The sequence below is a fragment of the Moschus berezovskii genome, chromosome 14 (genome assembly GCF_049115385.1).
Source record: "Moschus berezovskii isolate FMDL1 chromosome 14, NW_MosBer_1.0, whole genome shotgun sequence".
NCBI classification, from domain to species: Eukaryota; Metazoa; Chordata; class Mammalia; order Artiodactyla; family Moschidae; genus Moschus; species Moschus berezovskii.
In genome coordinates, this window is record NC_142473.1 from 85,671,886 (window position 1) to 85,690,197 (window position 18,312).

The 18,312-nt window shown below is 55.6% G+C and overlaps 1 protein-coding gene across 1 annotated transcript; it reads left to right on the forward strand.

Moving 5' to 3' along the window:
* The first annotated feature begins 2,212 nt into the window (after positions 1 to 2,212).
* On the forward strand, positions 2,213 to 14,055 carry LRRC55 (leucine rich repeat containing 55). The gene is made up of 4 exons (XM_088843337.1): positions 2,213 to 2,493; positions 4,130 to 5,637; positions 9,978 to 11,170; positions 11,730 to 14,055. Exons 2-3 carry the CDS (start codon positions 4,938 to 4,940, stop codon positions 10,211 to 10,213), a joined length of 936 nt encoding a protein of 311 aa, XP_088699463.1. The 5' UTR covers positions 2,213 to 2,493; positions 4,130 to 4,937; the 3' UTR covers positions 10,214 to 11,170; positions 11,730 to 14,055.
* The last annotated feature ends 4,257 nt before the right edge of the window (positions 14,056 to 18,312 follow it).

Sequence of the window (18,312 nt, forward strand, 5' to 3'; positions counted from 1 at the left end):
GTTCCGTCGCGCAGTCGTGTCCGACTCTATGCGACCCCATGGACTGTAGCCTACCAGGCTTCTCCGTCCATGGGATTCTCCAGGCAAGAATACTGGAGTGGGTTACCGTTTCCTTCTCCAGTGGATCTTCCCGACCCAGGGATCGAACCCGGGTCTCCCGCATTGGAGGCAGACGCTTTAACCTCTGAGCCACCAGGGAAGCCCGAGTATTACACAGCCATAAAAAGGAATGAATTTGAGGCAGTTGAAGTGAGGTGGGTGAACCTAGAGCCTGTCATGCAGAGTGAAGTAAGTCAGAAAGAGAAAAACAAAATAGGGTATATTACTGCATATATTTGGAATCTAGAAAAATAGAACTGATGAGCTATTTACAGAGAAGAAACAGAGACGCAGACACAGAGAAGAGAATGGACGTGTGGACCGGGGGCTACGGAGCGGACGAGACTAGTTGAGAAAGTGGCGTTGACATACACAGCAGCGTGTGTAAAACTGATGACTAGCAGGGAGCTGCTGTGTAACACGGTGAGCCCGGCCCGGCACAGTATGACCACCGAGAAGGGTGAGATGAGGGCGGGAGGCTCCAGAGGCCGGGCGCACATATGTAATCATGACTGACTCACACTGTCCTACGGCAGAGACCAACACAGTAACTGCCTTACCAGCAACTATCCTCCAATTGAAAAAAAGACTCATGCTAGAAAAGACAGTAATTTTGAGAACTTTGTGAATATATACAACTTGATACCTGTTTTCTACTATTCCATTTCAGTTTCCCATAAAGATCTAAGATATTACTGAAGTAGAAGAAGCCTCCGATCAACTGAGCAGACAGACAGGATTAATGATAGCTCTGCATTTGTTTCTTTTTGAGTTAGCCCTCATGAGGGCAGAACTTGCATTTATCTTACCAGTGGCTATCTGCCCACTGTGTGACCAAATGGCCAGCAGACAGTGGCTGTTAGTCACTCAGTCGTGTCCGACTCTTTGCAATCTCAAGAACTGTAGCTCACCAGGCTCCTCTGTCCATGGGATTTTCCAGGCAAGAACACTGGAGTGAGTTGCCATTCCCTTCTCCAAGGGATCTTCCTGACCAAGAGATCAAACCCCCGTCTCCTGCATTGCAGGCAGATTCTTTATCAGCTGAACCACCAGGGAAGCAGCACACAGTGAGTGCTCAATAACTAATAATTAAAAGAAGAAATGAGGCAGCTCTTTGACCAAACCAACTAGCCAAACGTTTTTGTTTTTTTTTTAATACAGGGAAGCTAGAGACTTGCTCTATGGGTCACCAAGAAAAGAGGTGTTGCAAAGTCTTCACGCTCTTCTAGAAGTCGGTCTGGGGTTGGGACTGATCAGGAAGGTTGGAGAGATACAAAAGGAACAACAGAGCCTCTGGGCCTGGACAAAGAGCAAGAACCACAAGGTTTTCCTGGCACCTTTCACTCCCCGAGAGACAGATCTGTCTCTACAACCCCAGGTACACAGCACCTGGAAAGGAAGGTCAGCCCTTTGGATCCCAGAGGCTCTCGAAGCTCATGAGGTCAGGACTGAGGGACAGTTAAGGGACCCAGAAAAGTTCCCACTGCCTATAATTATCCCCGACAAGCTCTGATCCTGTCTAGTCACCTGGTACCTAGTGACCAAAATACCTTCAGACCCAGGGAAACATATGGACCGAATAGATACACCCCGCCAAGGAAGCAGGCTGGTCTCACGCAGTTCTCTCTTTTTTGCCGTCTTCATTCCTGTCCGTGTTGCTTCCCCCAGTTTGTCCCCCACCCCTCTCTCCTCCTTTCTCTATTTCGAGGTCTTAACTCCTTTCCCATTCGGATCCGATGCCCTTAGGCTTCCCTTCCTCGGCCTCAGATTGCAGACCACGCCTTTACCCCTGCCCCAGGCTTTCCCCTGGGCCCTCTCGCCCTGTCTTCCCCGCCTGCTCTACTGCCCCGGCCCCGGCCCTGCGGGTCTGCCCCCGGCACCCTTGGGCCCCTTCGTCGCATCACTAGGAGCCGCGGGTGTGGATTCCGCGATGCCTCCCTCCCTGCTCCGTCGCCTCGGTGGGGTCCATCGCCAGCTCTCCTGTTGCTCAGAGATGTGGAGGCTGTTGCTAAGAGACCGTGAAACGTCAGTACCTGGCCCTCGAGGAAAAAAAAAGGAGCGAAAAAGGGAGCAGGGAGGGAGGAGGGAGGGAGGAGGGAGGGAGGACCCGGCGGCAGCCTCCAGCGCCCGCAGCCTCGGCGCCGGCCGAGTTTCGCTGAGAGGCACCCGGATTCCGCGAACTTTCTTCGAAGCCGCCGCCTCTCTCGGTTCCCCTTTGAGTGACGGAAGGGGCGGCACGCGGACCCCAGCGCTGGACAGCCCGGAGGAGGCCGCCCCAGGATCCCGGGGCCGCCGAGGAGGAGCCGGGGAGGGCAGCGGCCCGGAGGCAGCCTGTCCTGAAGCGGCGCGGCGCGGCCGGCATGAGGCGGGGGCGCCCGCGGACCCCGGAGCCGGGTGAGGGGCTCCCGCGGGGAGTGGGCTGCAGCGGGGCGGCAGCGGGCGCTCTCCCGGCGGCTGGGACGGAGGCTGGAGGCGCGAGAGCGGCGCCGGCCGGGGGCTGCGGGAGGGCACGCGAGGACGGCGGGCGGGCAGGGCCGGCCGGGCCGGGGCAGGGCTGCCGGGCGTGTCCGCGCGCGGCCTCCCGCCTGCCCGCTGCGGGTGTGGGCGCCCGCTGGGGGCCGAGGGCGGCGCGGGGTGCCCGAGGGAAAGGGTGCTGGGTCAGGGGTGCACCGGGGCGCAAAACAGCGGCAGCTCTGCAGGAGTGCGTGCAGGAGAACCCCAGGAGGTGGAGCGCGGGCCACGCAGAACAGGGGAGGCCCAGCAGAAGAAAGCTCGTGTGCGTGTGTGAGTGAGTGACTGTGTGTGTGTGTGTGTCTGTGTATGAGTATCTGTGTGTGTGAGTGTGGGTGTATGTGTGTCTGTGTCTGAGTGTCTCTGTGTGTGTGTGTGTCTGTGTATGAGTGTCTGTGTGTGTGAGTGTGGGTGTATGTGTGTCTGTGTCTGTGTGTGAGTGTGGGTGTATGTGTGTGTGTCTGTGTATGAGTGTGTGTGAGTGTGGGTGTGTGTCTGTGTCTGTGTGTGAGTGTCTCTGTGTGTGTGTGTGTCTGAGTGTGTGTGTCTGTGTGACTGTGTGTGTGAGTGTGGGTGTGTGTGTGAGTGTGGGTGTATGTGTATGTGTCTGTGTCTGTATATGAGTGTTTCTGTGTGTGTGTGTATGAGTGTGACTGTGTCTGTGAGTGTGTATCTGTGTGTGCATCTGTGTGTGAGTGTGTGTGTGTCTGTGAGTGTGTGTGTGTCTGTGTGTGTGGCTGCGTTTGAGTGTCTGTGTGTGCATCTATGTGTGTCTGTGTGAGTGTGGGTGTATGTGTGTCTGTCTGTATCTGAGTGTCTGTGTGTGTGTGTGTGACTATGTGTCTGTGTGTCTGTGTGTGTGTGACTGAGTCTGTGTGTGTGTCTGTGTGTGTCTGTGACTGTGTGTGTGTCTGTGTGTCTGTGAGTGTGTGTCTGTGTGTGTCTGAGTGTGGGTGTATCTGTATATGAGTGTTTCTGTGTGTGTGAGTGTGTGTGTGACTGTGAGTGTGTCTGTGTGTCTGTGTGTGTGTGACTGAGTCTGTGTGTGTGTCTGTGACTGTGTGTCTGTGTGTCTGTGAGTGTGTGAGTGTGGGTGTATGTGTGTGTCTGTGTCTGTATATGAGTGTTTCTGTGTGTGTGTGTGTGACTGTGTGTGTGTCTGTGTGTGCATCTGTGTGTGAGTGTGTCTGTGTGTGTGAGAGAGAGAAATGTGTGTGGAAAGGAGGTGCAAATAGCCAGAGAGTGTGCATTTTTCTTAGAGAGTTGTTCAAAGGTGGGGTGTTTGCTGCTGATGGGGGCGGGCGCCCAGCCCAGAGCCCTGGGCCGGGAGGGGGCCGTGGCAGCGGCAGGCAGGGGGAAGGCAGCGGGCGACCCCGATGTGCCGGTGGGGCGAGGTGCCCCCCGCGGAGAGGCGGCCGCAGAGAACAAGGAGACGGGGGTGGGGAGGCGGCGGGAAGCCGGGACAGAGGACGGGGAACCGGGGACACGGCCGGCCCCTGAGTGCTTTCCTTGTCGGCAGAGGGGCGTCTGTCCCCGCCCGCTGAACGCCGAGCCCGCCGGGAACCGTCGCCTGAGCCCCGCTAGCCCTGCGCCTCCGGACGCGGGGCTCCTCCCGCAGCAGCCCACAGCGCGGCTCGCCTGGGTCCTCCCCTCCCTGGGGACCCCGCCTCCCCGGGGTCCTCGGGAGCCACTGAGCCCGCGGACTGAGGCGGCCAGAGGCCCCTGGAGACCCCCTTCGCCCCGGGATCCTTCCCCGAGACGGCCACCCCGCGACCCTCCCGGACTCGAGCCCCCTGGGCCCCTGGGAGAAACGGCCTCCGAGACCCTGAGGGCAGGAGACACAGCAGCAGCCCTGGCCGCCTCGTCGGCCCAGACCTGGGACTGGGCTTCGGCATCCCGGGACCTGCCAGGCCTCTCGGAAGGCACCCCTGCTGTCCCCCACGCCCCTCCCAGATCTCAGACACGGTCACCGGGGAGGGGCACCCAACAGTCATGGGCGAGAAGGACCCCAAAGGCCGCCAGGGGCCCTTCCCCGACATGCGGACAGCTGGTCCCTCCACATGCTTGTGTCCTCCCTTTCTCGAGCTCTGATCACCTGTTCCACCCCTGGGGGACCTCGGCTGGGTGGCAAGCCCCCCTAGTCTCCAAAGGGGACCTCCAGTGGCGCTCACCCAGGGAGCCCCCCAGTGCCAAGAGGCCCCTGGGAGAGGCTTAAGTCATGACCCCCAGTGCCCCCAAGCCCCACCTCCCAGGGCTCCGGCCCCCGAGGCAGCAGCTGCCCTTCTGAGCGGCTGACTCTTGATTCCACGGCCAGAGCCCCAGTCCCGATGGGCTCCGCTCAGCACCACTGTTGCCCGAAGCCGAAGATGGGCGACGCCTGGGCCCCCCGGGCCTGGCCTGGGCCCCCGCGGCCCGCGCTGCTGCTGGTGCCCCTTCTCGTGGCGACCGGGGTGATGCCCTCGGACGGCGGCACCAGCTGCCCGGTGCTCTGCACGTGCCATAACCAGGCGGTGGACTGCAGCGGCCAGCGGCTCTTCTCCGCGCCCCCGGAGCTGCCCGTGGACACGCGCAACCTCAGCCTGGCGCACAACCGCATCGCAGCCGTGCCGCCCGGCTACCTCACGTGCTACCGGGAGCTCCGGGTGCTCAGCCTGCGCAACAACTCGCTGGTGGAGCTGCCCGCAGGCCTCTTCCTCCACACCAAGCGCCTGGCACTCCTGGACCTGAGCTACAACAACCTCAGCCACGTGCCCGCCGGCATGTTCCAGGCCGCGCACGGCCTCGTGCGCATCGACCTCAGCCACAACCCGGGGCTGCGCCGGGTGCACCCGCGCGCCTTCCAGGGCCTGGCGCAGCTGCGGGACCTCGACCTCAGCTTTGGGGGCCTGGCCTTCCTCAGCCTCGAGGCCCTCGAAGGCCTGCCCGGGCTGGTGACCCTGCAGATCGGCGGCAACCCCTGGGTGTGCGGCTGTGCCATGGAGCCCCTCCTCAAGTGGCTGCGGAATCGCATCCAGCGTTGCACCGCAGGTAAGGCGGGGGGCGGGGGAGGTGACCGCCGAGAGCAAAGGCTCGGCGGGAGAGGGAGGGGCTGGAGATCCCGCCTAGGGAAGATCAGGACCTGGACTGGTCTCCTCCGCACTGTCGAGGATGCCCAAGTCTCAGCTGTGCGTGCCCGGTGCCGGGGACCCCGCTTAACAAAACAGACCCGCCCTCACCCACCCCGGTGGTACTGACGACCTAGGGAGACAGACAGACAGAGAGCGAGTAAGTCAGAGCAGCTCATTAGTAACCGACAGTGCTTATGGAGCGTCCACCATGCCCTCCACCTGGGCGGCTGTTATCTCGTGAGACCACACTCTTGTTAGCCCCATTTTACAGGTGAAGAAACTGAGATTTAGAACAATGGAAAGACTTGGCCAGAGACGCTTTCGTAGAAAGTAGCAGAGCCCTGGAGAGAACCCAGGTTTATGTGATTTCGAAGCTCTGTGCTACTCTACCAGACTGCTTTTTAAGTATGCCGGATACTAGAAGAAACAGAAATGGCTCACCCTATTTATTTTAGTACTTACTATCTGCCAGTCCGTTTTCTAAATATATTATGTTTTAACTCATCCCCTGGTGGCTCAGACTGCAAAGAATCTTCCTGCAATGCTGGAGACTCAAGTTCGATCCCTGGGTCAGGAAGAGCCCCTGGAGAAGGGAATAGCTTACTGGTAGCTATTGGTAGCTACCCACTCCAGTATTCTGACTCCAGTATTCTGGCCTGGAGAATCCCATAGACAGAGGAGCCTGGCGGGTTACCATCCATAGGGTTGCAAAGAGTCAGACATGACTGAGCAACTAACACCTCATACCCAGCTCATCACATCCTCACAAGAACCCTGATGAGACACACACACACACACACACACACACACACACACACAGGAACCAAGGCTCAGAAAGGTTTGGAAACTTGCCCAAGGCCCCACAGCTGTTAAGGGTTGGAGTCAGGATTCAAACCCTGGCCGTCTGGCTGTACCCTGATGAATCAGGTTCTAGGCTAACAGGAGGGGTCGGGGCTTGAGTTCCCGGCCGGCCGAAGGGCCTCTGCGAATTCTGCCAGGTCTGGGCTTAGGGTGGAGGGCTCAGGTCTGAGACCACACACTGTTCCGCGGCAGTTTCCGAGCCAGCCTCTATGGGAAGTGGACCGGGGACTGCAGGAGCCTGAACCACACAGGATGGCTGGTGGAGCCCTGACACCACGCCATCCCTGTCACCAGGATAATGGCAGCCCCAGCCGGGGGGGTGGGGCGCACCTAGGGGCTCTCCTGGAGCCTGGGCGCCGAGCGTGCTCAGAAAGAACAGTGCAGAATGAGGTGGCGGCGGGGAGGAGGACCAGCTGGGGAGCCCAGGATCAAACTAGTCTGGGTGGGGGGAGGGCTGTGGTCAGGGCTCCCGTGCTCCCGCAAGGCTGTGGGAGCAAGTCCTCTGGGACCAGCCAGGGCCTGGGGTGGGGGTGATGGTGGGGAGAGACGGGCCGGCGGCCTGGAGCCGCCCGCTCCTAACCCAGCCTCTGCAGGCTGCTCCTCCTTCCTCTCGCGCCCACACTAAGGACAGAAAGGTCCCGCTGGGTTTCTCCGCACAGAGGGACTCCCTCTGTCCTGGGGGCCCCGAGGTCCCCGCTGCCCTTCGGAAGAAGCGCAGGGCCCCAGCAAGCGGGAGAGGGGTCCCAGGTCCCGTTGTGCAAATGGGGACCCGCGCTCCAGGGAGGTCACGTGGCTGGCCGCAGGCCGCAGCCAGAAACGCAGCCTCCCTGTTCCTCTGCGGAACACGCTTCTCCTCGCGTCTCCAGGATAATTTCTCCTTGGGGTCCCTGTTCCTCTGCGGAACACGCTTCTCCTCGCGTCTCCAGGATAATTTCTCCTTGAGGGGCAGAGAACTTGCTCGTGTAGGGAGGATGGAGTGATCCTCTTCCCTTGGCCTTTTTCTGCGTCCTCCTCCCCTTTTCTTGATGGGATTCCCGTTACTGTCCCTCCATTTTGGACAAATCCCCACACAGGGCCGTAGGACCCCCGTGCGATATAAATCAGGTTCAAGGCTGGTCCCTGAATTAACCAAAGGGCTTTGTCAGCCCGCAGGCTCCTGTGCTGCCCCCTTGATGGCTCTGCCAATCGCCCTCAGGGTTCTCACACTCCCCAGCCTCACGATGGACCGCCACCACCCCACTCATGCCTGCAAGAGACTTTGGGGTTCAGCATCTTCCGGTTCCAAGACGGTGATGTCTTGATGGTCAACCCCAGGCACCATCTTGTCCTCTGCAGGGTCTGGTCCACTGTGCACACAGCCTACAGGGGCTCCTGAGGCCTGGGGCTGGGGTTCATCCTCCTTCTGAACCTGACTCTCCATTTCTAAGAATCCATTTCTCAGAATCATGTTCATCCACTTCTCAAAGGAGTCGATTTCAGTCCAGCATTTTATTCTTTTCCCTCAAAAAGTGCAGAATGAATACGCAGCTTTCATGTACTGAATAGCTTTAAAAGCTCCTTCGCGTTGACTCTTTTAGACATCGAGCTTCAGTGATCCCCTTCCTACATATCGCCCCTCTTCATAAGAGCCAGAAAGGCAAAGAAGACCTGCCCCGGTGACCGTTTGACTGGTATCTATCCCCTGAGCAAGGAGTACCTGGCTTCAAGGCAGAACTGCTACGCACCTGCCACTCTCCCTTCCGAGGCGGAGTAAGATGGAACCACTGACAGTCACGCACAAATGCGTGATGGGTGCTGTTGCTCAGTCACTAAGTCATGCCTGACTCTTTTACAACCCCAGGGACTATAGCCTTCCAGGCTCCTCTGTCCATGGGATTCTCCAGTCAAGAGGACTGGAGAGGGCTGCCGTTTCCTTCTCCAGGGGATCTTGCCAACCCAGGAATGGAACCATCAAGGAAGCCCAAGGAGAGATAAAGAGGGGATTTGAATCCAGGCTGGTAATTCCTGAGCCCATACTCAACCCTACATTCTTGTGTATCTGGAAGAGTCACATGGGGTCAGAAAAAGATACCCAGCTTTGGACTGCACAGAGTCATTCATTCTCAGATTCAATGAACAAAGGTTAATTGTGCATTCACATGGACAGACCCCTGCTCTAATGCTAAGGGTACTATAGGGAGAACTTACATTCAAAGGGAGCAAACAGACAACAGCCTGGGTGACAGTGATCAGTATACTGGAAAAAAGTAATAATAATAAGCAAAGCAGATAAGATAGAGGATGCTCAGAGAAAGGTGAAGTGAGGCTGCTACTTTATATAGAATCATAAAGGAAGCCCTCGCAGATAAGCTGATATTTGAGCAAAGTCCAGAGGAAGTGAGGGACTGAGCTATGCAGAGATGGGGCAGGAAGAACCCCGTCCCGAGGGGACGAGAAAACAAATGCAAAGTCTTCCCCTCTTCACCCTGAAAGGGGACAAGCTCGGGTGAAGGCAGAAGGACTGGGAAGTGAAAGTGGACGGAGCAGAGCACAGCGGGAGGAGAGCAGAAAGGACGGGGAAGGTCCTTGTGGGAAGAGGAAGAAGCCGGGGCGGGGTGGGGTGGGGGGTGGCTTCAAGCAGACAGTGGCTTGGCAGGGCTTCAGTTTTTTATTTCCTTTATATTGCTGTATAGTTGACGTACAATATTCTGCAAATTAGGAGATGCGGGATCGGTCCCTGTGTCAGGAAGATCCCCCTGGAGAAGAGAATGGTTTCTCCATGCCAGTGTTCTTGCCTGGGTGAAAATCTCATGAGCAGAGGAACCTGGTGGGCTACAGTCCACGGGGTTGCAAAGAGTCGGATACGACTGAGTGACTGACATTTTCTGAAACTCCCCAACTATCCCTCCCCACCCCATGCAGCCCCCAGGGTGACCTTCAATTCATTCTCTAGGTCTGTGAGTCCGTTTATGTTTTGTAAGTTCATTTGCATCATTTTTTTTTTAGGTTCTGCCATGTCATATAATATTTCTCTTTCTGTGTTTAACTTAGATTTCCCTCAGGTTGACAGCCTCTAGGTAGGCCTTCACGTTTAAAAGGACCATGTCAGCATGGAGACAGTTGAAGGGCAGGAGCCTGGAGACCAGGTGGGAGGTTATTGTGAGAGGCGGATAATGTTGAAATCCCCCCAAAGCCTCAGATCTGCCTCTGGCAGGGACTCCTGGACTTGAGGCAAATTACTAAAGTCTCCAGGCAGTCATCGCCACCTCTATAGAAATATTCAGTAGGTCGAAAACTCCTTTCCCTGAGGGCGCTGAAGGTGAGTGAGACTTGAGGCCCGCAGAAGCGACTCAGTAAAGCCGCAGCCCCGGCTGGACGGGCGGGGCCCTGCCGCCCTCCCGGCCCGTCTCTGTGTTGCAGACTCCCAGCTGGCTGAGTGCCGAGGCCCCCCGGAGGTCGCGGGCGCGCCCCTCTTCTCGCTCACCGAGGAGAGCTTCAAGGCCTGCCACCTGACCCTGAGCCTGGACGACTACCTCTTCATCGCCTTCGTGGGCTTCGTGGTCTCCATCGCGTCCGTGGCCACCAACTTCCTCCTGGGCGTCACCGCCAACTGCTGCCACCGCTGGAGCAAAGCCAGCGAGGAGGAGGAGGTGTGACGCGGGCGCCGGGCACCCTCCGCCAGGGCCGCCCCGGCCCCCTCCGCCGCCCCTCCGCCAGGCGCGGTCCCGAGCCCGCCTCTGCGCGCGCGTCTCCGGGGCCAGGCGCTGCGCTGGGCGCTGGGGCGGCCGGCTGGCTCGGACCTCCACCCTGGCCCCCAAGGCCGTGACCTCCAGCAGAGGGGCGGGAAGCAGAAACTCGCCCCTCACGGCCCGGAGGACGGGTCGTGCTGTCGAGGAGATCCGCGAGCTTTACAAGAACGGAGGCGCTGCGTGAAGAGCCCCACCAGAAGGGACGTCTGCTGCGTCCGTGGGCAGAGGCGGGCAGGCGCCGGCCGACGACACGCGCGCCGTGCGGACGGTGACAGCGATCTGTGACTTCAGAGTCCAGAGCGGCAGCGGTTCGGGACCAGAACGTCCCCCCGCGCCCGACCCTGCCCACCCCTGCCTCTGGAGGGTGACAACGCCTCCGCGCCGGCCCCCCAAGCCCCCTCCTACCTGCAGCCGCCCGCTGAGACCCCCTCCCGCTGACCGCCCGTGCCCCCCCCTGCATGGACAGCTGTCGCCCCCAGACCAGCAGGTCCAGGCCGCAAGCCCCCTGCAGCACCCTTCCCCTCCCCGCTCTCCTGCCTGGCACTCGAGCGTGGGCTTCCGAGGACGGAGGCAGGAGACCTGGCGCCCCGGGACTCTTCATCGTGGGACTGTCCCTGTGCCCACACCAACGGGTCCCTCCAGGACAGTGCCCCCGCGGGGCAGCCCTGCAGCGTGATCCCGAGGACTGATGGAGACGGCCACCACAGTCGTGACCGCAGGAGGGTTTGATCCTCCTTCGAAGCCACGGCCCTGTTTCAGCAAGAGAATGAGAGCCGTTTACTGCCCAGCACCTGCCGGAGTCAGGCACCGGGAAGGACTCTCTCCAGAGACAATTCCCGTTCATGCACCCAACAGTCTGCTGAGGTAAGCACCATCGTGCCCATTTTACAGATGAAGAAACCAGGGCTAAGACAGGTTAAATCATTGCTACTTAACAAGCAAAATAAAACCCCGTTCAAGTTGGGGGACATCACAATTTCCTCTAACCTTCCCTAAGTTCAAATTCCAATTGGATGAAGCTCCTAGAAAGGACCAGGCACTCTCTTGGGGCGCTTGTAAGTCTGTCCACTCATTGATTTCAATTCTCCCAGCAACACTGCCTAGTGAGTTTTATTATTCCCATTTTACAGATGATTCCGTTTGAGCGGTTTGAGTCTCTTACCCCAGGTTACTCTAGACAGGAAAGGGGCTAGGCAGCTCCGTTCAGTCAAAAATCAAGGAACTTCACGTGCAAAGCACACTTAGCACTTTCATTTTCTTCGTCGTCGGTCTCGTCTTAATCATGAGCTTTCCCGTATTTGTTCAGCGCTGGACAGTTTGTGAAGTGCTTTGGGATCATTCTCCTTGACTTTTCATGACCCTGGGTGGGAGACAAACCACAAACATCCTTGAAACCACAAACATCCTTGCACCTATTTTACAGATGGAAAAATAGAGACTCCAGAGCAGGTACGACTTGTCTGCGTGGCAGGATGGCAACTCAACTCCATCTCAGTCCGCTTTCCAGGGCTTTCCCAGATGCTTGAGGAAGAAAATGCTTGAGAGGGCTCAGCAGGGGGGCCCTTGAATTCACAACCAGCCGTGAAGGTCCCTCGATCTAAATAACGGGCAGTGACATCCTGCAGGTTAGAGCTACTCGCATCAGGGCAAATCACAGAAGACACCTGACTTGCAAAGTGTCAATGATACATCAGAACTGGTGGCCATGGTGGCAGTCGTGCAAAAGATAAGACCTCTGGGAATCAGGAGAGAAAGCTGTGTTCCCCCATCCTGCCTAAGCCTTTCTGTCTGTGTTGCAAGAGATACAAGGGCAGCCAGAAGCAGTCCCCTCTGCAGGATAGGGGTCCACTCTAGGACCCAGTCCCATATGCTGGCAAGATGGGCAGAGATGAGATTAAATCGGGGACCTTCTACCGTGCCCTTGGCTTCAGTAAACTCGCCTCACCCATCCTCCTGGCCGGCCTCAAAGGAATGGAGGAGAGTGGCAGAGCATCTTCCAAGAGGTCTTCCCCAACTCCTGCTTGCCTGAGCTCGTCAACCAAGAGAGCCCGACACTTTGCTGGAACTGGGCTGCTTGAACCTTTTCTCCTCTGCGTCTCACACACAACGTCTGGGCCAGAGCTCTGCCCCCTGACGCCGGGAGCAGGGCCACACCCACCCTCTTCCGCTGTGTCCAGGGGCCGGCAGACCAGGGTCGCTCTCTGCAAGTCCAGCCAATGACAAAAAGAGTATTTGAGGAAGAACTTTTAGAAATAACAGTCCTAACACAAACAGTTAAACCTCCCACAGAGGGGCACCATTTACATCTATCATAATGTCTTAGAGACTCTGGTTTGCTGAAATATAGTTAACATATTTTAAGACAGGATTTTTTTTTTTTTTTTGCATAGGACTAGACCAAACAAGCCAACCCTTGAGATCAAATGCCCTCTCTAATGATACTCTTTACTTCCCATTGACGGCAAACCTTCCTGAATAGGATAGAGGCTTTTAAAGAATAGATGCTTCTCCAGCTACTAAAAGGTCCGCAGTTAATAAATCACAAGGTAGGGTGCAGTTAACTTCCCGACGGCCGTGGAATTCCCTGCTTCTCCCTTGCCTCTCACCACCATCGTCTTGAACAGGCTCTCAAAGCAAGCCTCTAGAGAAACCTTCTGGAAATAATCTAGCAGTCCCGGTTGGTATCATTCCCACAACCCTACTGACCAAGGATCCACCATGTTGCTCCTACAAGGCTTCATTTGGTCTGTCCAGACTTGTTAACGTGTGAGCCCTGGGGTGTCTCTGAGTCCGTGTGTCTGTGCGTGGCATTCTGTGGCGGCTGGGGGCTCCGGATGCGGCTCCTGTCTCTCTGGAGCCTGAGTTCATTTCTGTGATGTGGTCTGCTCAGCCTGTTTATTGTTCGGCTTACTACAGTAAGATGGAATCCCTTCAGGTTAGGGGTAGGAATAGCACTCAGAAAATACAGGAGAGACGAGTCTGTCACTGAGGCAACCTAATGACATCCTGCCTGCCTCCCTGCCCCTCAGAGAGCTGTCCTTATTGCAGAAGATAAAGGCATGCCAAGCCTGAGAATAGCAAAGCTTAGCTACCCAACAGGGCTACGTTGGTCAAGGTCCGGGCCAAGAAGATTGTTCTTTAGAAGAGAAACCACGTTTGTGCACACCCGATGACAAACCCTCATCTGTATCTCCATCCCCACGGGGATTCCCAGGAAACCCTTGTTGATGAAGTTCCCCTGGGTTGCTAGGGGCTTCCCAGGGGGCTCAATGGGAAAGAATACCCCTGCCGATGCAGGAGACACGGGTTTGATCCCTGGGTGGGGAAGATCCCCTGGAGAAGGAAATGGCAACCCACTCCAGTATCCTTGCCTGGGAAATCCCATGGACAGAGGAGCCTGGTGGGCTGCAGTCCATGGGATCACAAAGAGCTGGACACAACTGAGCGACTGAACACACAAGCAGGTTGCTATAGCTTACCAGCTCCTTTTGAGCAACTTGGTGTATGGAATCTGAATAGACCAGGACAGCTACTTCTCCATCAGAGGAGACCTAGGGCCTCATTTTCCCTGGAGATGTCTTTGTATCACTCTGACATGGGTTCCAGCTCTGAAAGGGTACCCGGAGACATGCTTGTCTATTCCTCCAAAGAACATCTTCCTGAAGCTGGAGAAGCTCATCTGCTCTCCCCAGCTCCAGAAGGAGGCAGCAGGGAAGGGGAGGAGGCAGGCTGCAAGGTCCTTTGCCGAGCACCATCGAGTTTGCCACAGCGCACTGGCTGGAGAGTTCTGAACCCAGGGAGCTCTCTCGTCGGCGGAGGGCTAATGTCTGGGGGCGGGAGGGTTAGGGCGGGGCGGGGAGTGGGACGATGCCAACCTTTGTATGGAGATGATTTTATACCCATGCACTTTTGTAACTGGGAAGAATTTTTCATACACGTACATCAATAATAAAGAGTGTATAGTTTGACAAATTTTCTGAAGAGTCGTGGAGAGGAGGAAGGGGGAGGGAGGCAGGCAGAGAAAGAAGGAAACAAAAAGGAGGAGGAATCAAGCAAAAGTGCCCAACTATACACACCAAGGTCCATGGGGAGGGAGTGGATGGAAGAATCAGGAGAGGTGCCAGCCACGGAGGTTCCATGTGGGAGTAGATGGAACCTCACAGAAGTGTATTTCTACCAGGCAGGAAAGAATACACTTGCCTCTGTATGCACACACCCACTACGTGTAGGCATATTTTGGTGCCTGGAATTATGCAAAGATGAGAGCATATGTCTTATATGTGTTGGTGTTTGCAGCTTGGGTCATCTGGAAAGCATGCCAAGGCAAGTGGGTGTGCCTGTCTAGTTAGCATCACTAAGGAGGGTGTGCTTGGGAGCTGGTCCACGCCAGCCACGAGGACATGAGGACACACAGTGAACCAGGCATCGACATGCGTGGTGGAGCGGACAGATGAGGCCGTAACTGGTGCAGCTTCAGTCTCTGTTCTCATGGGTTAATGTATTTTTTTAAGGAAGGGATTGGAGGCTTCCTTGGTGGCTTAAGTGGTAAAGACTTTGCCTGCAATGCAGGAGACCTGGGTTCGATCCCTGGGTCAGGAAGATCTCCAGGAGAAGGGAATGGCAACCCGCTCCAGTATTGCCTGGAGAATCCCACGGACAGAGGAACCTGACGGGCTACAGTCCGTGGGGTCGCAAAGAGCCAGACATGTCTGAGTGACTAACACTTCCACTTGGTCCAGTGGTTAAGAATCTGCCTTGTAATGCTGGAGACATAGGTTCAATCCCTGGTCCAGGAACGGAGACCCCAGATGCCTCAGGACAACTAAACTCACATGCCACAGCAAAGACCCGGCACAGCCAAAATAAGTAATTAAAAGTTTTATAGAGGAGAGATTTTTTAAACTGCTGAGTCGTGCAAGTCTTGCCTACACATCATTAGAAATGAGATGGTTGGACAGTGTGCCTTGGGAACAGAGACAGGAAAAGAAGGAGCAAAACTGACGTCTATAGGTTCAAAGGCAGCCGTGGCGATCCCAGTGCTCTAGGGAGGAAGCGGCTCGAAGCCAGAAGTGCTTCTTTCCACCAGTGCACATCCTAACCTCCCTCTGGTCCTGCCACGCCAGTTGCCCCAGAGTACAGACAAATATTGTACCTGCAGGGTAAAGTCAGTAAAGGGGACGCACTGACTCAGATGGAAAGAACAGACACAACCCAACCAAGGTGTCCTGGAGTCATCTGGAGAGGGGCAGTCTCTCTCTCTCGAAATGAGGACCTAAGGGCTTCCCTGGCAGTTCCGTGGTTAGGACTGCGCTTCCAGTGCAGGGAGTGCGGCTTCGACCCCCGACTGGGGAGCTAAGATCCCGCGTGCCCTGTGGCCAAAAAGAAAGGACTCAAGGACACTGTGCTGAACAAGTGTGAGATCAAAAGTCAGGGCCGCGAAGTGAGCAGACGTCCCAGCAGGGCGGGCCTGGTCTGTCTCACTGAGTGCTGTCTCTCCCCAGCGCCTTGCAGTTGACGATGATGATGGTGGTGATGAAACATTTATTGAGCATGGTGTATGACCAGACCCTGTGCTGAGCGCAGCGCACGAATTAATGGGCTTAATTCTCACCACAACCCAAGACAGGTCTTCATTATACCCATTTCCTGATGAGGAAACTGAGGCCCAGACAGATTACACAACGAGGAAGTAGTAGTTCCTGGTTTAGTCTGCTGCTGCTGCTAAGTCACTCCAGTCGTGTCTGACTCTGTGCGACCCCACAGACGGCAGCCCACCAGGCTCCCCTGTCCCTGGGATTCTCCAGGCAAGAACACTGGAGTGGGTTGCCATTTCCTTCTCCAATGCATGAAAGGGGAAAGTGAAAGGGAAGTCACTCAGTCATGTCCGACTCTTCATGACCCCATGGACTGCCTACCAGGCTCCTCCGTCCATGGGATTTCCCAGGCAAGAGTACTGGAGAGGGGTGCCAGTGCCTTCTCCCCCTGGTTTAGTTTAGACACTCAATATATTAATACCTGGGGACTCCCTGATTTTAGGGGACAAGAACAATACAAGGCATTAAGAAAATCCAGTCTCACTCAGAAGTCAGCTTTTAGTTACAAAGACCCTCTGTAAATACTCGGTGCAAAAAAAAAAAATTGTAAGGTGGTGAAACCAATACATATCCTGTATGTTTCATTCTGCACACATTTGATTACTTCATTGGTCAAGGTAGGCTCATTGTGATCACAGGTGATCCCAAAACCTCGGTAGGATAAAGGTGTGTTTGCTGGGCTCTCTCACATAGTAAAGGCATATATCCTGCTCACATCACACACCAATGCATGTCAAAGGCTCTGCTCCACGTGGTTCTTCAAGGACCTTGAAGCCAAAGAGCCCTCCACTGACTTCTCTGCAGTGTGGAGGCCTCAAGTGTTGTGGGGGCAAAACTGAAGGTATCGGCCGTAAATTCAAGTCCTATTTCGCTGGAGGGCAGAACTCAGGGCCTTGGCTCCATTTAACTTCAAGGGACTACTATTTACTGTGTAAACAATCATAAAGCAAAAGAAGCAAGGTTTGGTAAACACCAGCAGTCTCCACCGATCAGCAAACACCAGTTTCAGCCTTCCCATCACACTCACCTGTCCAGCCCAAAGCTCAAGATGGCCAGTGGCGTGCAAGTTCCCTGGTGACCCGGGGGTTAAGGTTCCAGGCTTTCACTGCCTTGGCCCAGGTTCAATCCCCAGTTGGGGCCGGGGACTGAGATGCCGCAAACTTCGGGGCACGGCCAAAAAAGGAGGAAAAAAATATGCTAATGATGCAGTATTCTCTGAGAGTCTCCTTGTGGTCCAGTGATCTATGAGCTAAAAAGGAAACTCAGCACCCACTGCTCACCACGCACACCCAGTACTGGCATGGGACAGAGTAACAGCAAACTGAAATCCCTTGCTTGGAAAGAAATTCCCTCAGTCGTGTCTGATTTTTTCCTACCCCATGGACTATAGCCTTTGTCCATGGAATTCTCCAGGCAAGGACGCTGGAGTGGATAGACATTCTCTTCTTCGGGGGATCTTCCTGACCCAGGAATTGAACCCGGGTTTCCTGCACTGCAGGTGGATGCTTTACCATCTGAGCCACCAGGGAAGCCCTTGACAAGGAAGAGTGAAAATACAAACACACAGTAATCGTGGCCCATAGCAGTTCTGAACTTGAGGGGAGAGCATTATGAAGGCCTCAGGTCACGTTCCTTTATTCGACCTTGATTCTACTTTCTGGTTGGAACTCCTCTGTGAGTTGCTCTGCAGCCTCTGACCCTTCCCTCTTGAAGGGGCTCCCTTTTCCATTATCCATCCCAGCCATACCTAAATTGGATTTTGGGGAGCCTGCACGCTTTAGGGGTTGCCATCTTCTGCCTCCTGCTGGTGCAAGGATGGTAGCCTGAAACTTACTTTAGGTCTCAGTACTCAATAGCTTTTTATATCCAGGTTCATCGTTTCTTAGCAATTCACCTTGCTGAAAAAGCTGATAGACTTCTGTTCTATATGCTTTTGAAAAGAGCAGGATCCTACAGTCCCAACCATTCGATCCTAAAGGAAATCAGTCCTGAATATTCACTGGAAGGACTGATGCTGAAGCTGAAACTCCAATACTTTGGCCACCTGATGTGAAGAACTGACTAATCGGAAAAGACCCTGATGCTGGGAAAGATTGCAGGCAGGAGGAGAAGGGGACGACAGAGGATGAGACGGTTGGATGGCATCACCAACTCGATGGACATGAGTTTGGGTGGACTCCAGGAGTTGGAGACAGACAGGGAGGCCTGGCATGCTGCAGTCCATGGGGTCGCAAAGAGTCAGACATAACTGAGCAACTGAACTGAATTGAACAGTCCTTCCCCCCCGACACACACACCGAGCCCCTGACATGTACTCTGCCTACCTTTTGTCTGTGGAAAAGCTGTAGCCAAAGAATAGGTTTAATCCGCGAAGTAAGAAAATTGTACATACAAAGGGAAACTGTCAAAGAA